The sequence below is a fragment of the Mytilus trossulus genome, unplaced genomic scaffold (assembly GCF_036588685.1).
Source record: "Mytilus trossulus isolate FHL-02 unplaced genomic scaffold, PNRI_Mtr1.1.1.hap1 h1tg000234l__unscaffolded, whole genome shotgun sequence".
Lineage (NCBI taxonomy): Eukaryota > Metazoa > Mollusca > Bivalvia > Mytilida > Mytilidae > Mytilus > Mytilus trossulus.
In genome coordinates, this window is record NW_026963315.1 from 3,197,364 (window position 1) to 3,217,313 (window position 19,950).

A 19,950-nucleotide genomic window follows, 5' to 3' on the forward strand; every position below is an offset into this window, starting at 1 on the left:
CATCTCTATGCTTGAATTTTTTTATCATACATTGGAAACATGCAGCACTTTCAACCAGAATATTAGCTGGAACAATAAAAATATGTTGAAATGAAAGAAATTAATCGAACGATATATTATTTATATGAAAAAAAATGTTGATCTTTCAGAATATCTCAATGACAGAAAAGAAGAAGTTCAGATAGAAGAGAGACAGGTTCTGTCAAGGAGTAGCAGTGTTGAAGTTGTAGATATGACACAGGACGAATCTGCTGCTGATGAGGAAGTTCAGGATCATGAATATCTGAGAAGTTTACAGAATCCTGGTACAGGTATGTATAATGTTCAGGATTATGAATATCTGAGAAGTTTACAGAATCCAGTTACAGGTATGTATAAAGTTCAGGATCATGAATATCTGAGGAGTTTACAGAATCCTGTTACAGGTATGTATAAAGTTCAGGATCATCAATATCTGAGAATTTTACAGAATCCGGTTACAGTTATGTATAAAGTTCAGGATCATGAATATCTGAGAAGTTTACAGAATCCAGTTACAGTTATGTATAAAGTTCAAGATCATGAATATCTGAGAAGTTTACAGAATCCAGTTACAGGTATGTATACAGTTCAGGATCATGAATATCTGAGAAGTTTACAGAATCCAGTTACAGGTATGTATAAAGTTCAGGATCATCAATATCTGAGAATTTTACAGAATCCGGTTACCGTTATGTATAAAGTTCAGGATCATGAATATCTGAGAAGTTTACAGAATCCAGTTACAGTTATGTATAAAGTTCAAGATCATGAATATCTGAGAAGTTTACAGAATCCTGTTACAGTTATGTATAAAGTTCAGGATCATGAATATCTGAGAAGTTTACAGAATCCAGTTACAGTTATGTATAAAGTTCAAGATCATGAATATCTGAGGAGTTTACAGAATCCTGTTACAGGTATGTATAAAGTTCAGGATCATCAATATCTGAGAATTTTACAGAATCCGGTTACAGTTATGTATAAAGTTCAGGATCATGAATATCTGAGAAGTTTACAGAATCCAGTTACAGTTATGTATAAAGTTCAAGATCATGAATATCTGAGAAGTTTACAGAATCCAGTTACAGGTATGTATACAGTTCAGGATCATGAATATCTGAGAAGTTTACAGAATCCAGTTACAGGTATGTATAAAGTTCAGGATCATCAATATCTGAGAATTTTACAGAATCCGGTTACAGTTATGTATAAAGTTCAGGATCATGAATATCTGAGAAGTTTACGGAATCCAGTTACAGTTATGTATAAAGTTCAAGATCATGAATATCTGAGAAGTTTACAGAATCCTGTTACAGTTATGTATAAAGTTCAGGATCATGAATATCTGAGAAGTTTACAGAATCCAGTTACAGTTATGTATAAAGTTCAAGATCATGAATATCTGAGAAGTTTACAGAATCCAGTTACAGGTATGTATACAGTTCAGGATCATGAATATCTGAGAAGTTTACAGAATCCAGTTACAGGTATGTATAAAGTTCAGGATCATCAATATCTGAGAATTTTACAGAATCCGGTTACAGTTATGTATAAAGTTCAGGATCATGAATATCTGAGAAGTTTACAGAATCCAGTTACAGTTATGTATAAAGTTCAAGATCATGAATATCTGAGAAGTTTACAGAATCCTGTTACAGGTATGTATAAAGTTCAGGATCATGAATATCTGAAAAGTTTACAGAATCCTGTCACAGGTATGTATAAAGTTCAGGATCATGAATATCTGAAAAGTTTACAGAATCCTGTTACAGGTATGTATAAAGTTCAGGATCATGAATATCTGAAAAGTTTACAGAATCCTGTTACAGGTATGTATAAAGATCAGGATTATGAAATCTGAGAAGTTTACAGAATCCTGTTAAAGGTATTTCTAAAGTTCAGGACATGAATATCTTAGAATTAAACAGAATCCTTATAAAGATAATTTGTATAAAGTTCAGGAGTTGCTGAGATTATACAAACTATATGGTTAATGCTACATATGCTTGTAAATTTGCATACAAATGCTTCAATTGAGATACAGATAATCCAGCGTAATAAATGAATAACGTTTATCAGAATCCAATATATCCCAATACATGTAAGTTTGATTCTTTTTACACTTTATATCTTTCTAGTTACTGTAGAAGAAGATGCTGAGGATGATGATGATGATGATGATGATGATGACAGTATGACTGATAGTTCCTACGATATATATAATGATAGTGAAGATGATTTCTTGGTTGTTCCCATGCCTGCCTGTTTCAATTTGGAGAAACCCATCAGCTTTCAACAACCAGAGAGTCAGTCTGAAGATGAAAGGGGAGATAACTTGGATGATAATCATAACAGAATACATGTTGCTGGTATGGATTTATATAATTTAGAAAAAAATGTCTATTTGGAATGGACAGGTCACTTTGGTTATCATTAAGGCCACACCAATTTAATTTCTTGTTCTTCAGATTTTTGGACTCCAAAATTTGGGGCGAGGGAGCGATTTGAAAATTTTAATAAAAAAAATATTTAATTTGCAAATTTTTGAGGCGAAGCTGGAAAAGTAAAGGCGAGTGATTATAATGTTTTTTTGTAAACATAAAATAGTAGGTTTTGACAATATCAAAACTTGATTTATCACTTGTACTTTGACATTTCTTTAATTTCTGAAGTATTTTTTCCTGTTCACCAAGAAATAATTAAATCTGGTCTATGTATGTGTGACTGACAATGAGACAATTCTCCATCCATCCAAGTCATAATCAGTTTTGGGGCAACCCCTTAATGTTAATAATATCCCTTTTACATGTTTTATGAGGGATCAATATAAGTTATAATATATTTGTTTGTACAAAAGGGCTCATATTTTCTCAAAGAACTATAAATCTATCTGGTATTAAATGGTCAAAACATGTCCAAGAATTTTGTGATATTCCTGGACTTTAACCATGTTAAATTAACACATTTACTTTAACAGTTTAATATTATTCAAAATAAGTGGACCCCTCTTTTAGAAAAAAGTTGTTTAAAATATAATGTAACTCTCCTCTTTTTGAGCACAAAATTATAAGTTTTCAAAGGTTTTGTATAGAAGAATTATACTTTGTATAGAAGAACTATACAAATCTTTGGTATTTCTATTTTCTTTTCTACATCAGTAAAATGACCCCTTGTCTGAGGGAGGGTTGTTCTCAACCTGATAATAACAAACACAGGTCAAAGTACAGCCTTTTACACAGGGCTTTGATACAGACCAAACAGCAAGCTATAAAGGACCCCAAAATTATTAGCGTACACAATTCGAACAGGAAAATCAACGATCTAATTTATAATGTTATATATCCAAACGGGAAAATACCAATGAACAACATCAACAAACGATAACTGCTGAACGACAGGCACCTGAATCAATCAGGACAGGTGCATAAAAATGCAGCGGCTATGGATAGTTTTGTTTCGCCAGCATACAATATAATTTCAGTTGAAGGCAAATCCTTCATAAGTTCTTTGTACTTTATTCTAACAACGAACATTTTTTGATAGGGAATATAAGTAAGGGGGAAAGAAACCAATTTTTTGTTCTTTACAGGTATTTCCACTGTTATAAATTTATATCGGAGCACTCCCACTTTGGATAAATAGGTTTCAGGCTGAAACAAATATTCTCACAGATATTTACAAAGTGTGGTGTCTGTTTAAAATCGTTATATACAGGTTAGACTGTGATTTTAAAAACAAATGTTGATATCTTTTTATAATATTTACAAAAAAACGGTGCGGGAAATGGACATGATTACATATCTGGATGCGGGAAACGGAAATTAAAAAAATTCTGTTTTGAAAAAAATAGGTGCGGGCAGGTCCGTTGAACCAGGAATCAAATTGATGTGGCCTAAGTGTTTATTACAAATGTTTTATACTGAGGATTCATTAATTTTGATGGATTTCATGGAAAAGGTGAACAAACGAATTTAGAATTTTACAAAGTAAAAATTCCCTCTTGGCTTGAAACAGAATTTGTCAAATCAAGTTTCCAGGGAAATTGGAGTGGTATCACTTTTTGACCTGCCTTCTGCAGCTAGAAGTTATGAACACATTTTTTCTGTGAAAAAAACCTTAACAGAGTGATAATTGATGAAATGTGCATTTTGCAGTAAAATTTTTACCGTTTATGTTATTTCCTTGTTTTCTAAATAGCATTTTTTTTCTCTCAGATGAACAGACGAGAGTATCTGTAGATGATATACTGACTACATCCAGTACCATAGCCACGCCCCCTTTGGAGCCAGAAGCTGTTGCCATGCCTACACAGGAAGTAGAAGACAAAACAATAATAAAGAAAGAATCTGATCTTGACGATTTCTTTGGAACAGAATCAGTAGAAAAAGACAATCTTGTTGTATGTAAAAAATGTTTTCAATTTATTTTATTCTTTAATTTATATAAATTTTTATAAGCATCAACCTGACAGTTTACTGTTAAAAAGTCCAACATAAATAAAAAAAAAAAAAAAAAATTAATCATCAAAACTTCATCAGTTCATGGATAATTATTTTTTGGAAAAATGTTTATTTTGAATAAATGTTTTATTTTGGAGAGCATCTGTCAGTTGTCAGTTGTGGCAAGTTTTCCACTTGTTTATACAGATTAATAAGAAACACAGGAAACTTTAAAGTCCTTTACTCAGTCGTCGGCATTACTTAAACAAGTAACACTCAAAGCTTACACATGTTATGAACAAATCATGAAAAAACGTTGATGATAATTGTCACATTACAAAATGATGTCTATGAGCTGAAAGACAGCACGCTGTCAGAAAATATGAAGACCGATTACATACAAATTTAATTATTTGTAGATGATCATACAGATTGTACTATTACATAAGACTCTAAGACATCTGATATTTTTATGCCCCACCTGCAATCGTAGAGGGGCATTATGTTTTCTGGTCTGTGGCTCCGTTCGTTCGTTCGTCCGTCCATTCGTTCGTTCATACCGCTTCAGGTTAAAGTTTTTGGTCGAGGTTGTTTTTGATGAAGTTGAAGTCCAATCGACTTCAAACTTAGTATACATGTTCCCTATGATATGATCTTTTAAATTTTTATGCCAAATTAGAGGGTTTACCCCAATTTCATGGTCCACTGAACATAGAAAATGATAGTGTGAGTGGGGCATTCCTGTACTGGGGACACATTCTTGTTTCTCATCAATTATGAAACCTTAACTTCCTGAAACACTTATCACCATCTTGACCTGCTTACAGTTAATATTGACACTTTTGGGTAAAAAATGGTCTATTTTGGACTATAATAAATTTGTAACAATTTTCATTTAGAGTGCAAGTGAAACTGACAGTGAAGAAACAAAAGTTGTAGAAATTACTCAACATCCTGGACCAGCAGACAAAGCAGAAGAAGTTACTTCCCCTGTTGTAACAACACAACCAGAGGGAGCCACTGCAATGGAAGCACAATGGGATAAACAACTAGAACAAAGGTACTTTAACAAAATTTTGTATACATAAGGTAGCAATACACAGTTAGAAGTTTAGTTTCGCATTATGGCCCCTGTGAATTTTTTAAATATGAAAGTTTTTGTACAATAAAATTGATTTTTAGATAATTGAAGAATAATATAGCCTTCTTAGTGGGTTTATATGAACATTTAGATTGTTTTTAACATGTTTGATAGGCCATTTATATGATTGACAGTCCGTATTTTCCTATCCGTACTGTCCATTGGTCCATAAATTATTGTAGTGTTTATCAACAAAGATTTTGCGCTCGATCTTTTCAATTCAATTTTATGGAAAAACAAGCAGAAATGCATATGATTTTTTTGGACCAATTGATAGATAAAAACCTATGGATTCAGGAAAGTTATCACTGTAATTGATTGAAATTTTCCTTTAGACCAACTTTTGGAGACTTTAGTGACATGTTCACCCCCCTTTTTTGCTATATTTTGTATCTAAGAAATGCAGATTGTTGCCATGGTTACACCCAAAAGGGATTATATTTCACCCTTATGACTGTTAGAAATCAAATCTATGGAAGATTCTCTTTCTATAAGTATATACATGCATAACACACATCTAAAGCCTTTTTTGTTAGACGGGACAGGAAAGAGGGTGTTTAAAAATTATGAGTGTCAATTTTAAGTTTTTTTCCTAACTGTGTATTGCTACCTAAGAATAGTTTTGAGAAACAAAAAAACCAATTACTGGATTCACTTAACAAAACCTGCAGTATCATAAATGATATGATTAGGAAAATCACCACTCATACTTTGTTTAAAAGTGGCCTCAAAGATGTGCTTCTTTATCTTTTAATTGTTGCATCGATCTTGCAAGACCCTTATGAAACACTTAAAACTCAATGTACATGGACGTGCAGCTATATTCTGTACTTGTTTCTTATTTAATTGCTCTCATGTTAACATCTGGTATAAGAACATGGATGCTTCAAAAATAAAAGTAAGAATTCTCATCAGAATTTATATTGCATTAATAAATAATAAATATGATTTAAATGTTAGTCCACTAGGGTTCAACATTGAAAGGGGCATCAATTCAATTAATGTAAGTTTCATCAGTCTACAAGTTACTGTCAGTTCAAGAACACCATATAAATGTTATCATTTTCATGCCATGATATATGGCTCATAATTCCAGAAATTGTTTCCTTGATTGATGTGAGTGCCTTATTTTGCAAAGTATTAAGAGATATTACATTTATAAAATAGCCTTCAAAATAACCTTTATTACTCCAATAAACATATGGTTATTGTTAAGTGTGAAAACAGAATTCTCCTCAATTTTTTTAACAGTAAAGGCAAAAACTGTTCATGTTTTTCTTCGTATTTGCAGACCAGCAGAACTTGTGAATCAGATGATGCACACTGCAGTAAAAGCTGCCAACAAAGCTGCAGCTAATGCCTATACTACAGCTAAGGAAGTTTTCTACACTTGGCAGGCAAGAACATACCAGGTAGGTCAAAAAAGTTTTCTACACTTGGCAGGCAAGAACATACCAGGTAGGTCAAATAAGTTTTCTACACTTGGCAGTTTAGAACTTACCAAGTAGGTCAAAGGTTATTTAAGGTCAAAGAAGTTTTTTACACTTGGTAGGCAAGAACTTGCAAGGGAGGTGAGAAAGTAAAGTCAAAGGTTATTTAAAGTCAAATTCAGTTTTCATCACATGACAGACAAGAACACACCAGGTAGGTCAAGATGTTAAATCAAAGAAGTATTGTAGGTTTTCTACACTTGGTAGGCAAGAACTTGCTACAGAGGTGAGAAAGTAAGGTCAAAGGTTATTTAAGGTCTAAGAAGTTTTCTACACTTGGCAGACAAGAACTTACCAGGTAGATCAAGATGTTAGGTCAAAGGTTATTTAAGGTCAAAGAAACTTTCCATACATGGTAGGAAAGAACGTACCAGAAATGTTGGGAACTAAGGTCAAAGGTTATTTGAGGTCAAAAAAGTTTACTGCACTTGGCAGGCAAGAACTTACTAGGGAGGTGATTATGTAAGGTCAAAGAAACTTTATATACATTGCAGGCAAAAACGTACCAGGTAGGTCAGGAAGTAAGGTCAAAGGTTATTTATGGTCAAAGAACCTTTCTAAATATGGCAGTCATGAGCCTAGTTTATTTTTGCCTTACAGAACTTATGTTAAATTTTATATGATGGCCCAAGAAAGTTTCCATACATTGTTGTCCAGAACTTATTAAGAAGGTAAGGAAGATAAGTCAAAGTTTCTTTCTACCTTGTGCAAAAAAAATTATACTATGGCTGAAGTAAATATTTAGTCAAAGGTCTATGTTATCTCTAGCCACTCCAAACTCCACCACCAATATAAACTTAGCCACCATTTTATAGACAAGAGTGCTTAAAGTCATAAGAAACCTCAAATCAAAAAAAAAATAATGCATATGTTTTTTATAACTCAATGGATAGTTTTCATTTTAAACTTATGTACATATACTTTTTTCTGAAGAAAATTCTTTAATTTATTCATATTTAGAAGAAGTTTACTTTATTTGAATTGCTTCCTTCCAGCAAGCAATTCCCCCGATATATTTTCCGTATGCAAGGTGACCTCAGTGTGACCCATCTCGTAAAAATCCGGTGACCACAATACGCATGGATGTCCTTAAAATAAACTATTATCTGAATTTACATTTTAAACACGTGCTTAATTTCCATGCTTTTTTGTTTATTTTTCGTCAATTGTTGACAAACAGGTGACAATCGTTAAACTTCGGCTTCAAAACACGAACTTTAATTACCTGCCATATTTTCACAACAACACTGACCGATTGAAAAAAAAAATGATGATTATACGAAATTTACACGAAAAAAATGAAAAATTCGAGCACAGAAGACTAAGTTTATGATTTTTGTATGCATTGGTTTAAGAATTGGAAGAACATTATTTTTCACCGGTCACTCGTTTCTTATCACTTTAAAGTGACATTAAACACCATCAATCAGTCAATCAATTAGTAAATATTGTCGCCAGGCTTCCAAAATGTTGTATTTGACTTTTTGGCTAAAAATACTTTTTTGACATCAATGGTCTGGGCGGGAGGAAATCTTTGGTATTACAAAATAGCATACAGTTAGACCAATCAAAATGTGTGAAATAAGACATATTACAAAATTACCAATGTCAGTTATTTGTAAAGTTTATTTCCAAAATGTTGTATGAAAACTTGAAAATTGTTGTATAATGGCTTTGGGAATAAAATAATCATACATTTCATTATTTCTGTGAAAACAATTAAAGTTCTTATATAATCCAGAAATGTCAAAGTTTTTATTTCACTGCTATTTACAAAAATGTTCAAGTTCACATACAACATTTTGGAAGCATGCATTTTGTAAAAATTTTCAAAGCCTGTTTGTGAGATATTTTTTTCTTGAAAAATTTGTAATTTACAACCTGTTGGAAGCCCAACAACATTATGTCAAATCTAAATCATTTTATGACAAGTGAAGTACAGTCAATACACCAACTTTTATTTTTATACGACCGCAAATTTTGAAAAAATTTTCGTCGTATATTGCTATCACGTTGGCGTCGTTGTCGTCGTCGTCGTCGTCGTCGTCGTCCGAATACTTTTAGTTTTCGCACTCTAACTTTAGTAAAAGTGAATATAAATCTATAAAATTTTATCACAAGGTTTATGACCACAAAAGGAAGGTTGGTATTGATTTTGGGAGTTTTGGTCCCAACATTTTAGGAATTAGGGGCCAAAAAGGGCCCAAATAAGCATTTTCTTGGTTTTCGCACTATAACTTTAGCTTAAGTTAATAGAAATCTATGAAATTTTGACACAAGGTTTATGACCACAAAAGAAAGGTTGGGATTGATTTTGGGAGTTTAGGTCCCAACAGTTTAGGAATTAGGGACCAAAAAGGGACCCAAATAAGCATTTTTCTTGGTTTTCGCACCATAACTTTAGTATAAGTAAATAGAAATCTATGAAATTTAAACACAAGGTTTATGACCATAAAAGGAAGGTTGGTAATGATTTTGGGAGTTTTGGTCCCAACAGTTTAGAAATAAGGGGCCCAAAGGGTCCAAAATTAAACTTTGTTTGATTTCATCAAAATTGAATAATTGGGGTTCTTTGATATGTCGAATCTAACTGTGTATGTAGATTTTTAACTTTTGGTCCCGTTTTCAAATTGGTCTACATTAAGGTCCAAAGGGTCCAAAATTAAACTTCGTTTGATTTTGACAAAAAATTTATCGGTTGGGTTCTTTGATATGCTGAATCTAAAAATGTACTTAGAATCTTGATTATTGGCCCAGTTTTCAAGTTGGTCCAAATCGGGGTCCAAAATTAAACTTTGTTTGATTTCATCAAAAATTGAATAAATGGGTTTTTTTGATATGCCAAATCTAACTGTGTATGTAGATTCCTCATTTTTGGTCTTGTTTCCAATTGGTCTACATTAAAGTCCAAAGGGTCCAAAATTAAACTTAGTTTGATTTTAACAAAAATTGAAATCTTAGGGTTCTTTGATATGCTGAATCCAAACATGTACTTAGATTTTTGATTCTGGGCCCAGTTTTCAAGTTGGTCCAAATCAGGATCTAAAATTATTATATTAAGTTTTGTGCAATAGCAAGTCTTTTCAATTGCACAGTATTGCGCAATGGCAAGAAATATCTTATTGCAAAATATTGTGAAATAGCAATTTTGTTTTTAATTAGAGTTATCTTTCTTTGTCCAGAATAGAAAGCAAGAAATATCTAATTGTAAGATTTATTTTTATTTGGAGTTATCTTTCTTTGTCCAGAATCAACTTAAATCTTTGTTATACATACAATATACAATGTATATTCACTTTTTACTACCAACTGATAAATTAAAATAATCTTTACCATTCAGTGATAACAAGCAGTTTTTTTACATCTTTTTAATATTTTATAATGTATTTAAATGAGTAGTAATTGTTGCAAACTCCATTAGAAATTTTAATTGAGATTAGTTTTGGAATAAGGGAAAGGGGGATGTGATTAAAAAAATTGGGTTCAATTTTCTCATTTGAAATTTCATAAATAAAAAGAAAATTTCTTCAAACATTTTTTTTGAGAGGAATAATATTCAACAGCATAGTGAATTGCTCTAAGAGAAAACAAAAATTTTAATTTCATTAGAACACATTCATTCTGTGTCAGAAACCTATGCTGTGTCAACTATTTAATCACAATCCAAATTTAGAGCTGAATCCAGCTTGAATGTTGTGTCCATACTTGCCCCAACTGTTCAGGGTTCAACCTCTGCGGTTGTATAAAGCTACGCCCTGCGGAGCATCTGGTTCTAAATGTTCTGGTAATTTAATTAAATATATTGTTCTGTTATCTTCTGCAGAATGCTAGTGGAAAAACAAATAGTTACAAACCTCCAACATCGTCATGGAAACCAAAAGAGAGTGACTTTAAACCACCACAATCTGACTGGAAACCCAAAGATGAAGCTAACAAGGAAGCAGAACCATGGAAAGCGCCAAATGCAGATTACAAACCACCAAAATCTGAGTGGAAACCAAAAAGTGACAAATGGCAACCTCCAAAAGAAGCAGGACCAATGGCTAAGCTTAAAGAAATGGGATTTTGTAATCGTGAATTGAATGAAAAACTTCTGAAAAAACATAACGATGATGTGGAGACTGTCGTACAAGAATTGTTGTCAACAACAGAAAATGATTGGATGGCACAGCGACATTAGTTTGCTGTTGCCATGGGAAAGGACTTAGTTTTTAGACTTTGCTTAAAATCAGTGGATGCATATAGATATGGAGTTTGACAGGAACCTTATATTTAAAACTTTTTGTTTTAAACATTTTTTGAAACTTTATTCAATGTTTAATAGATTATCCTTTATACTTGATTTGATCTTTATTGATAAAATGTGAAATTTCTTCTGCAATTTATAATTTATGAAAAGTGATACATGCACATACACTATCTAAAACTTCAGCTGAAATTGAAATAATTTTTTCTTACATATATTTTTTTTTATCTTTTTATATTCTGAGAAGCCATTAGATAAATAGATATTGTTAATTTTACTTACTGTTTTATTGAAGAAAAATATATAGGAAAATATTTGTTATATTCTTTGTTGATTGAAGGTTGGTCTCTCATTATGCACATTGGGCTTCAAATGTAAATATTGCTTGATTATGAAATGTTATATTTTGTGTTAAGTATACACAAGATATTTAAATAATTTCACAATATTTGTAATACAATTGTTATGATACATGTACCTTTGTTTAATGTTGTTTTTTCATAAAAAAAATTTGTTAGATTTATATGTGATTTTTAGTTTTTTATTAGTTAGGTACACCTAAAACCTGTATGTCTGCTCTAGATTAAAGACAAGGTGTGATGAACTGCAGCAAATACAAAATTTAATGCTTTTCCTTTCCTTTAATTATTAGAAGTGTATGTACAGATTTTGATTAATAAAAATCATTTCTCTTCCATCCCAAAACTTTATTCAGGAATTCGATATAAGAATTCTACCCATTCATTTTAAGTGTTAAAAAAAAAATAATTGAAACTTGATACTTACTTTGGAAGTTGTGCTACATTTTCAATTAGGAATCACATCCAAAAAATATTGTTCTTCAAAAAACTCACTATATTTATTTTATATTGTGTATGTAAATAGAATCGTTATAATGTTTATGATACATTGTGAATTCTGTGATTGGTGAATTTTTTGTTGTTGTTTAGTTATTTCCTCTTATTTGATTTTTATGTATATTCTTTTATTAATACTTTAACTTTTATTTTATGATTTATTGAATTTGTGTATTAGTGCTTTGTGATAATGGGAAGACTATTTCATGCAAAACAGGATTTTTGTGTAAATATTTGCTGTTTATTGGTTTTGTGAAAATTTTAACCCATGAGAACTGATTGAAATACATAATTAGCAATTATAACATGTTAAACAAATATTTATGTTTTTATTACAGTTTGTGTCTATTAAAATCACAGATAAAAATTTTCAGAATAAGTTATTCAAAATTACTAATAATCTGTAAACACTGGAATCTATTGTATATAAGATATATTCATGTTATTATATAGGGGACTTTTTCTTTTATTAAGTTAAAAATATTTGTCAGTTTGAAGATGTATGTGTTTTTGGTTAATTTTTTCCATAAAAATATCTGAATTAACAGCACTGTTGATTTTTGAGAGACGTGCATGTATTTATCCATACAGATAGTCATGTAATGATGGAAAGTCATATTAATGTACAATATAAACTTATTTGTCTGGAAATTTTTTATCAAAATTCATTTCAAAGTAACACAGAATTATATTACCGACTAAATAGTCTGTCATGATATTCAAATTTTTCATTTATTGGTTACTAAGGAAACATGATTTCATTAGTCTATTGTTTGTTTGGATTACCTCCCCTGTACTGAAAGTTGGTAGTTTAATAAGCTTAATCTGAAATGGCATGTAAACAGACTGACAATATGTTTTAGGTTCAAATGAATAACAAATATCTGCTTTATAAATATCAATTCACCTTTGTCTAAAGTATTTTGGCCTTGGCCAATAAAACTTCAATTGTATATGAAATGTTTAATATTTTAAAACATATGCATAAATGAAAAAAAAAACATTGTAATTTTTATGCAAAATCTAGAATTTTCAAAGCTTATGAAAAGAAGTAACTTATTGTGTAAAAATGATTGCATTTTTCGAAAATGTATATGCAAAATTCAAAATTTACAAAGCTTATGAAACCTTAATAGTGAAGGAAATAAGTAAGTTAATATGTTCTGATAGAGTGATAGTGAAAATTACCTTATTTTAAAGAACAATTTTATCTGCAACAAAAAGCGAGAACAGTAATGTAAAAAATGCCAAGTATTGTAAATAATAATTTTCACTTGTATGAATACACTTAGTATTGAAAATGATACAAATATGTCACTGTGAAAAATAGCTAAATGCAAAAAAACAGTATACCCAAAAATACTCTGGTTTACAATATGTTGATCATGAATCAGTTCATGAATTTTAAAGGTATTTTTAAATGCAGTTTAATGGTATAAACAGTAAAATATGTTTTCTTATTTTAATGGAGAATTGCCCAATATGGCAATGATTTTTCAGGCTTTAAAAAAAAAGTTTTGTTAATTAATAGAGTATGTTAGCAAAGCATATCTAGAATTTATAGTAGGTTCACATAGTCTTTCTGTTTTATTAAATGTTTACAATGTCTTTCATAACAATAAACATTATTGCATATATCTACAGGTGTTTTTTATGCCTCAACCACTAGGCAGAGGGGACCTTTTAAGCTATACACTTGTCTTTCTGTAGATAAAACTGTACATCTGTCCACAAATAAATATTCAAATTCTTAAGTATGTCCCAAATGTTATGTTACTTATTTCCAAAATACAATTACCAAGATCTTATTAGGGTAGCATCACTTTAACCAATGCTTTTCAAATTGTAATATAAAGTTGCGGTTGCAAAATGGAGTTGAATTTGAAATGGTTTTTGTCAAGTATGTGTCTTTTGTCACAGAAAGCTTGCCATTGGGATAGTGATTGGGTAGCAGTGTTTTCTAACTTTCTAAAAGCTTTATGTTTTAGAAAGTGGAAGATCTGCATGTTTTATACTTTGTATATAAATGCATTATGTTACGAAGTTTTTGTCTGTCACAGGGTCAATGTCTTTGACCCCATTTTCATGGTTAAGGGACTACTTGAAAAAAAGTTAAAGATTTTTTGTAATGTTAATTTATCTCTTATTATGAATAAGAGGATAACCATATTTGGTATGTGCATACCTTGCAAGCTCCTCATGCCCATTAGACAGTTTTCACTTGATCTCAAACAAATTTTTATGGATCAGTGAGCAAGGTTAAGTTTTGGTGGTCAAGTCCATATCTCAGATACTACAAGCAATAGGTCTAGTATATTTGGAAGGATTGTAAGGTGTACATGTCCAACTGGCAGATGTCATCTGACCTTGACCTCATTTTCATGAATCTGTGGTTTTAGTTAAATTGTTGTGTTTTGGTGTTTTTATTATAATGTATGCAAAAGGTCTACTATATTTAATGTATGAAATGATTGTAAGGGGTACATGTCTAGCTGGCAGGTGTCGTCTGACCTTGGCCTCATTTTTAGGGTCAGTGGTCAAAGTTAAGTTTTTGCATTTATGTGCATTATGTTTTCTGGTATGTGCGTCTGTTCGTTCGTTCGTTCGTCCGTTCGTCTGTCCGTTCATTCATCCGTCTGTTCGTTCGTCCGTCTGTCCTGCTTCAGGTTAAAGTTTTTGGTCGAGGTCCAATCAACTTGAAACTTAGTACACATGTTCTTTATGATATGATCTTTCTAATTTAAATGCCAAAGAGATTTTACTTCATATTCACGGTCCACTGAACATAGAAAATGATTCTTTATACTTTATGTAATAGGTTAACTATCTTTGATGTATGAAAATATTTTATAATGTACATGTCAGTTTCACAGGTTTTATTTGAAATTGACCACATTTTCAAGGTTCATTGCTCAGTGTTAAGTTTTTGTGGGTTTTTTTTTCTTCTGAAACTAGAAGCAATAGGTCAACTTTATCTGTTGTATGAAAGAATTGTAAGCTGTACAAGTCTGCCAAGCATGGTTCATCTGATCTTTACCAAATTTTCATGGTTCATTGGTCAATGTTTTGTTTTATTGGTTAAGTGTGTTTCTTAGCAACTATAAGCAATAGGTCAACTTTATTTAGTGTATTGAATGATTAAAAGGTGTTCATGTATTTTTCGTTTGGTTTATATGACAATGACCTCATTTTCTTGGATCATGTTAAGTCGAAGTGATAGTTTTAGTAAAGCTTTATATTTAGGACTATCAACATAACATCAATGGTAAGTAAAGAAGGCGATACATTTCAGCGTGTACACTCTTGTTTCTTCACTTTACTGTTCAGGACATATGACTCTAAATAGATTGGAAAAAGGGAAATAACGTTTGTCATGTAGATGAAGAATCATGTATTAAGATTTGCAATGAGTTGTTTCATGGTAAACAGGGAATAGTTCCATTAAGATAAGTTCATCCTGAGAGCCTTCATATATATAAATATATTATGTAATTGACAATGTTAACACAACTCAGATCATTTGTTAAAATCTTAATTTGTATGTTATATATATAAACCATACAAATAAGGCAACAGTAGTATACCGCGGTTGAAAATTTATCAACCGATTGAGAGAAAAAAAAAATCGGGGTTGCAAACTAAAACAGAGGGAAACACATCAATATCAGCTTCAACAATAGCAGCACTGTATAACAATATAAATGTTACAAAATGTTCATTATATAACCACCAGGTTTACTTGCAAATTGAATTGTACCCGAAAGCGCCTGAAAAAAATGTTGAAATGTTGAATAAAAGAACAATGACCATCTTTCCTTGTTTGTTGTGATTTAACCCAACGAGAAGAAGATAAAACGTTGTCAGAATGCGTCAAAACAACCAGGTCTCTGATAGAACGTTGCATTCATAAGTTGAAAAACTGTCAATAATCGACCAAAGTCCGTTTTCAGAGACAAAGATGCTGCGAAATTTATATAATAATAATAATAATAATAATAATAATAATAATAATAATAATAGCTTTATTTAAAGAGAGTAACTCATTTGGATTAAACAAATTTTCATTAAGGCTCTCTATATATACATAAAATGTTAACAATATGAATAAAACATATCACCTCTTCATATTAAGTATGTTGTTTAATATAATAATGTTAAATTGTCTTTGTTTGTAAAAACCTATTAAAACGAGTGTCTTGTGGCTTCATGGCTTCAATGAACGGCCGGGTGCCACACATGGAGCAGAGTCTGCTTAACCTTCCGGAACACCTGCGATCACCCCCAGTTTTTGATGGGATCGTGTTGCTTAGTTTTTAGTTTTCTATGTTCTGTCCTGTTATTTGTCTGCTCGTCTTTTTATTTTGGGCCATGGCTTTGTCAGTTTGTTTTCGATCTATTGGTTTCACGCTCCCTTTGGTATTTTTCGTCCCTCTTGCATTGAACAATAAATCGGAGGACTTACCTCGTTTCTATTGGATACCTTAACTTCACAAACAACGGTACATAACCGGCTCATCTGCAAAACGCGAAGTCGAAAACGCGAAGTCTATCGACTTCGCTTTTTCGCGTTTTCGCGTTTTCGACTTCGCGATTTCTCGTTTTCAATTTTTCGCGATTCCGCGTTTTCGCGTTTTCGTACTTTAGCCTTTTCGCCTTTAGATAAAATAGAGCATTAAATGAAATATTATGTATTTTAAGTAAACAAGGCGATAATAACGATTGATTTCATTTATTCTAAAATTTCCAAAGTATAACTTCCAACAAATTGTATATTCAAAGGTATTTTATACAAAAAAAAAAAAAATACAAATGCATCTGTTTTTTTAATTTGTTCAGTAATTGTCAATAAAGAATGTAAAGAAATTGTTAAATTTATGAAAAAAATTAAATACTTCAGATATGAAATTTATATGACAATCATTTGAATGACTTATACTTTGTAGTCTTGTTTCCAATTATATTTAAAATGTTATGTAATAATAATATGTATATCGTAAAAACACAAAAGGCGAAAAGGTGAAATCGCGAAAACGCGAAAATACGAAAACGCGAAAATGCGAAAACGCAAAAACGCGAAAACGCGAAAACGCGAAATCGCGAAGTCGATAAAGCGAAAACGTGAAAAGGCGAAGTCGAAAACGCGAAATCGATTGCCGTTTCGACTTCGTCTTTTCGCTTTTCCGACTTCGTCTTTCGCGTTTTCGACTTCGTCTTTTCGCGTTTTCGCCACCATATAGAATATGAAAGGCGAATACGCGTCTACATTTGAAAATGCCTGTACCGAGTCAGGAATATGACAGTTCTTGTCCATTCGTTTTTGATGCGTTTTATTAATTGATTTTGCCATATGATTGTGGACTTTCCGAATTGATTTTCCTCTAAGTTCAGTATTTTTGTGATTTTACTTTATACCACCATTTCCAATGTGAAATTGAAAAATCGTCTAAAAGAAATCAAACGAATAAATCACAGTAGTGTGAACGGGGAGGCATTGTGCATGAATCGATATGAACCCTTTTATAATGTTTTCCTATTTAAATTTAACTTGTAGAAGGTGTTCAAGCATGACGCATAATTATAAACAAAAATCATAAATGTTTCACTATTCCGTTTGATTATTATAATGGCATTCGAACGAGAAAATTTGACCACAAACTTAAAGAATTTTTTAAAAGAGCATAAACGATATTAAAACAAAAACATCATTTTTTTAAAAGTTTCCCCAACATATTAAAACATTTATCAAAAAAAATAAATAACTACAAGTACAAGGAAAACATTCAGACTTTCACACACTTTCAACATTTGAAGTTTACTCATATCGCTGTTACACTTCAATCTAAAGTCTATACACATTTTAAAGAAAACCTAGTTTTGAATTCTAACTGAGTAAATAACGTAATAAATCCTTCAAAGTTCATTGAATTGCGGTGTCTAGTCGATGTTCTGTAGTTAAAATGGATATATTTGGTGTCAACTCTTACAAATAACTGAACGTTTTGCTCTCTTGAATATCTTGATATCTGAATTCTTTGCATGGTTCCAGACAGACGCATATTTTAGAATTGACTCTTAAAAAATACCACGAATTAACTGCAAACAAAGTCAGATGACATTTCATATTTTAGTTTGATGAATTATAAATCAATATTGAAATAAAGACGTACTTATTTATTTCCTGTTTATAAATATTTCCTGAAATTGTTGTAATATATAAGTAGGGGTGTCACTGTGATCACTAATGCCAGTGTTTTAAACGTATTGCATATTGTATATAGTAGTTTTCAATGACCAAGATAATCATCGTTACTTATTTGAATCTTTAAAATTTACTTAAGAAAAACAATTGATCCACCCACAAAAAGTAATATTCATACAAACAGATGACAAACTCTCTCCAAATTAAAGATTCACAATATATTCAATTTTTTTGTGACCAAAAGAAGGCTGATATCCTGAACATTATATTAATATGCTGTTGCTTCAGCTGATACATCATTAAACATGATGATTATCAAATAAAGGAAACAGTAGTATACCGCTGTTTGAGAAAGTCATAAATCGATTGAAAGAAAACTAATTCCGGGTAACAAATTTAAACCGAGGGTAAAACATCAACTTCAAAAGGAAATCAACGAAACAACAAACACACTTAAGTGTAACAAAAATATCTAAACGTGGTTTTCGAATGAAATTCGAAGAGCTTGGATTCATAAGCCTGTCCGCCTCACTAAAAAGTCTTAAATAAATGATCTTATATTGCCTCTTTTGTATATGCTCTGACATAAATATTTAAAAAAAAAACGTCTTGTCAAGTCGATGTACGAGTGTCGCTCTTTGATGATGTAATGCGATTTCCTCAGTTTCGTTTGTTTGCTTGATTGTTCTCTATATTTTCTTAATCAATTTATGAGATTTTAACATATGTTGTCAAAATTAATATGATTTTGAATATCAACACTAAAATCCATAGCAATTGAAATGTCTCACTTTCATTTTGCAATTTCAATAAAAAAAATTGGTCTTACAAGTTCGTATGTTCTATGTACAACTTAGATATAAGAAATGCGACTTTAAAGTCGATTAGTATCAAGTTGTATGTGAAAACATTTCAAGTTGTACCTGGAATTGTTAAGTTGTAACTGAGAAATGTTATTTGATATCAGGTTGTAACTGTGCAATATCAAGTTGTCCCTGAGAAATGTCAACATGATATGGTTGTACCTGATATGTCAATTTGTAACTAAATAATGTCAACTGGAAGTACAAAGTGCGAAATGTCAACTCAGAAATTATAGTCATCTTGGAACTGAGAAATATCAACGTATAAAAACAAAATTTAAGTTATAAAATATTAAGCTACAGAATTTCACTACTGGTATTTCATTTTTTTTTTTATTTCGTAGTATTTCTCTCCTTATTCAAAATGAAAATAGCACTAAATAAATGTTATGTGTCTGAAGCACTTGTCTGGATTTACCATCACAAGGAACGCTCATAATGCAAAATTGAAAGACAAGACAAATGCCAACATCCATATGACAAATAAAGAATCTAAAATATTAGCCAAATTATCTCGAACATATCTTATTTTTGAAACACGGTTTCAAAAAACAATTACATGTACTCTGAACATAAAACTTTTCCATGCTGTAGTATAGATTCGCCAAGGGAATTGATAAGGTTTAAACATAATTGAAGTCTACAATAGACAGCATACAATGACAATAAAACGACCACATTATAAATGAGGTGT

At 31.2% G+C, this 19,950-nt stretch overlaps 1 protein-coding gene across 1 annotated transcript in view; it reads left to right on the plus strand.

Annotated features, from left to right (window-relative positions):
* Positions 1–13,831, plus strand: part of LOC134701246 (next to BRCA1 gene 1 protein-like) — a 40,070-nt gene extending 26,239 nt beyond the window's left edge. The window contains exons 11-16 of the mRNA XM_063562375.1: positions 150–311; positions 2,160–2,390; positions 4,236–4,420; positions 5,360–5,520; positions 6,893–7,013; positions 10,915–13,831. Of these exons, the coding sequence (XP_063418445.1) occupies positions 150–311; positions 2,160–2,390; positions 4,236–4,420; positions 5,360–5,520; positions 6,893–7,013; positions 10,915–11,271 (1,217 nt within the window). The 3' untranslated portion in view covers positions 11,272–13,831. The remainder of the gene's footprint in view (positions 1–149; positions 312–2,159; positions 2,391–4,235; positions 4,421–5,359; positions 5,521–6,892; positions 7,014–10,914) is intronic.
* Positions 13,832–19,950: the final 6,119 nt, after the last annotated feature.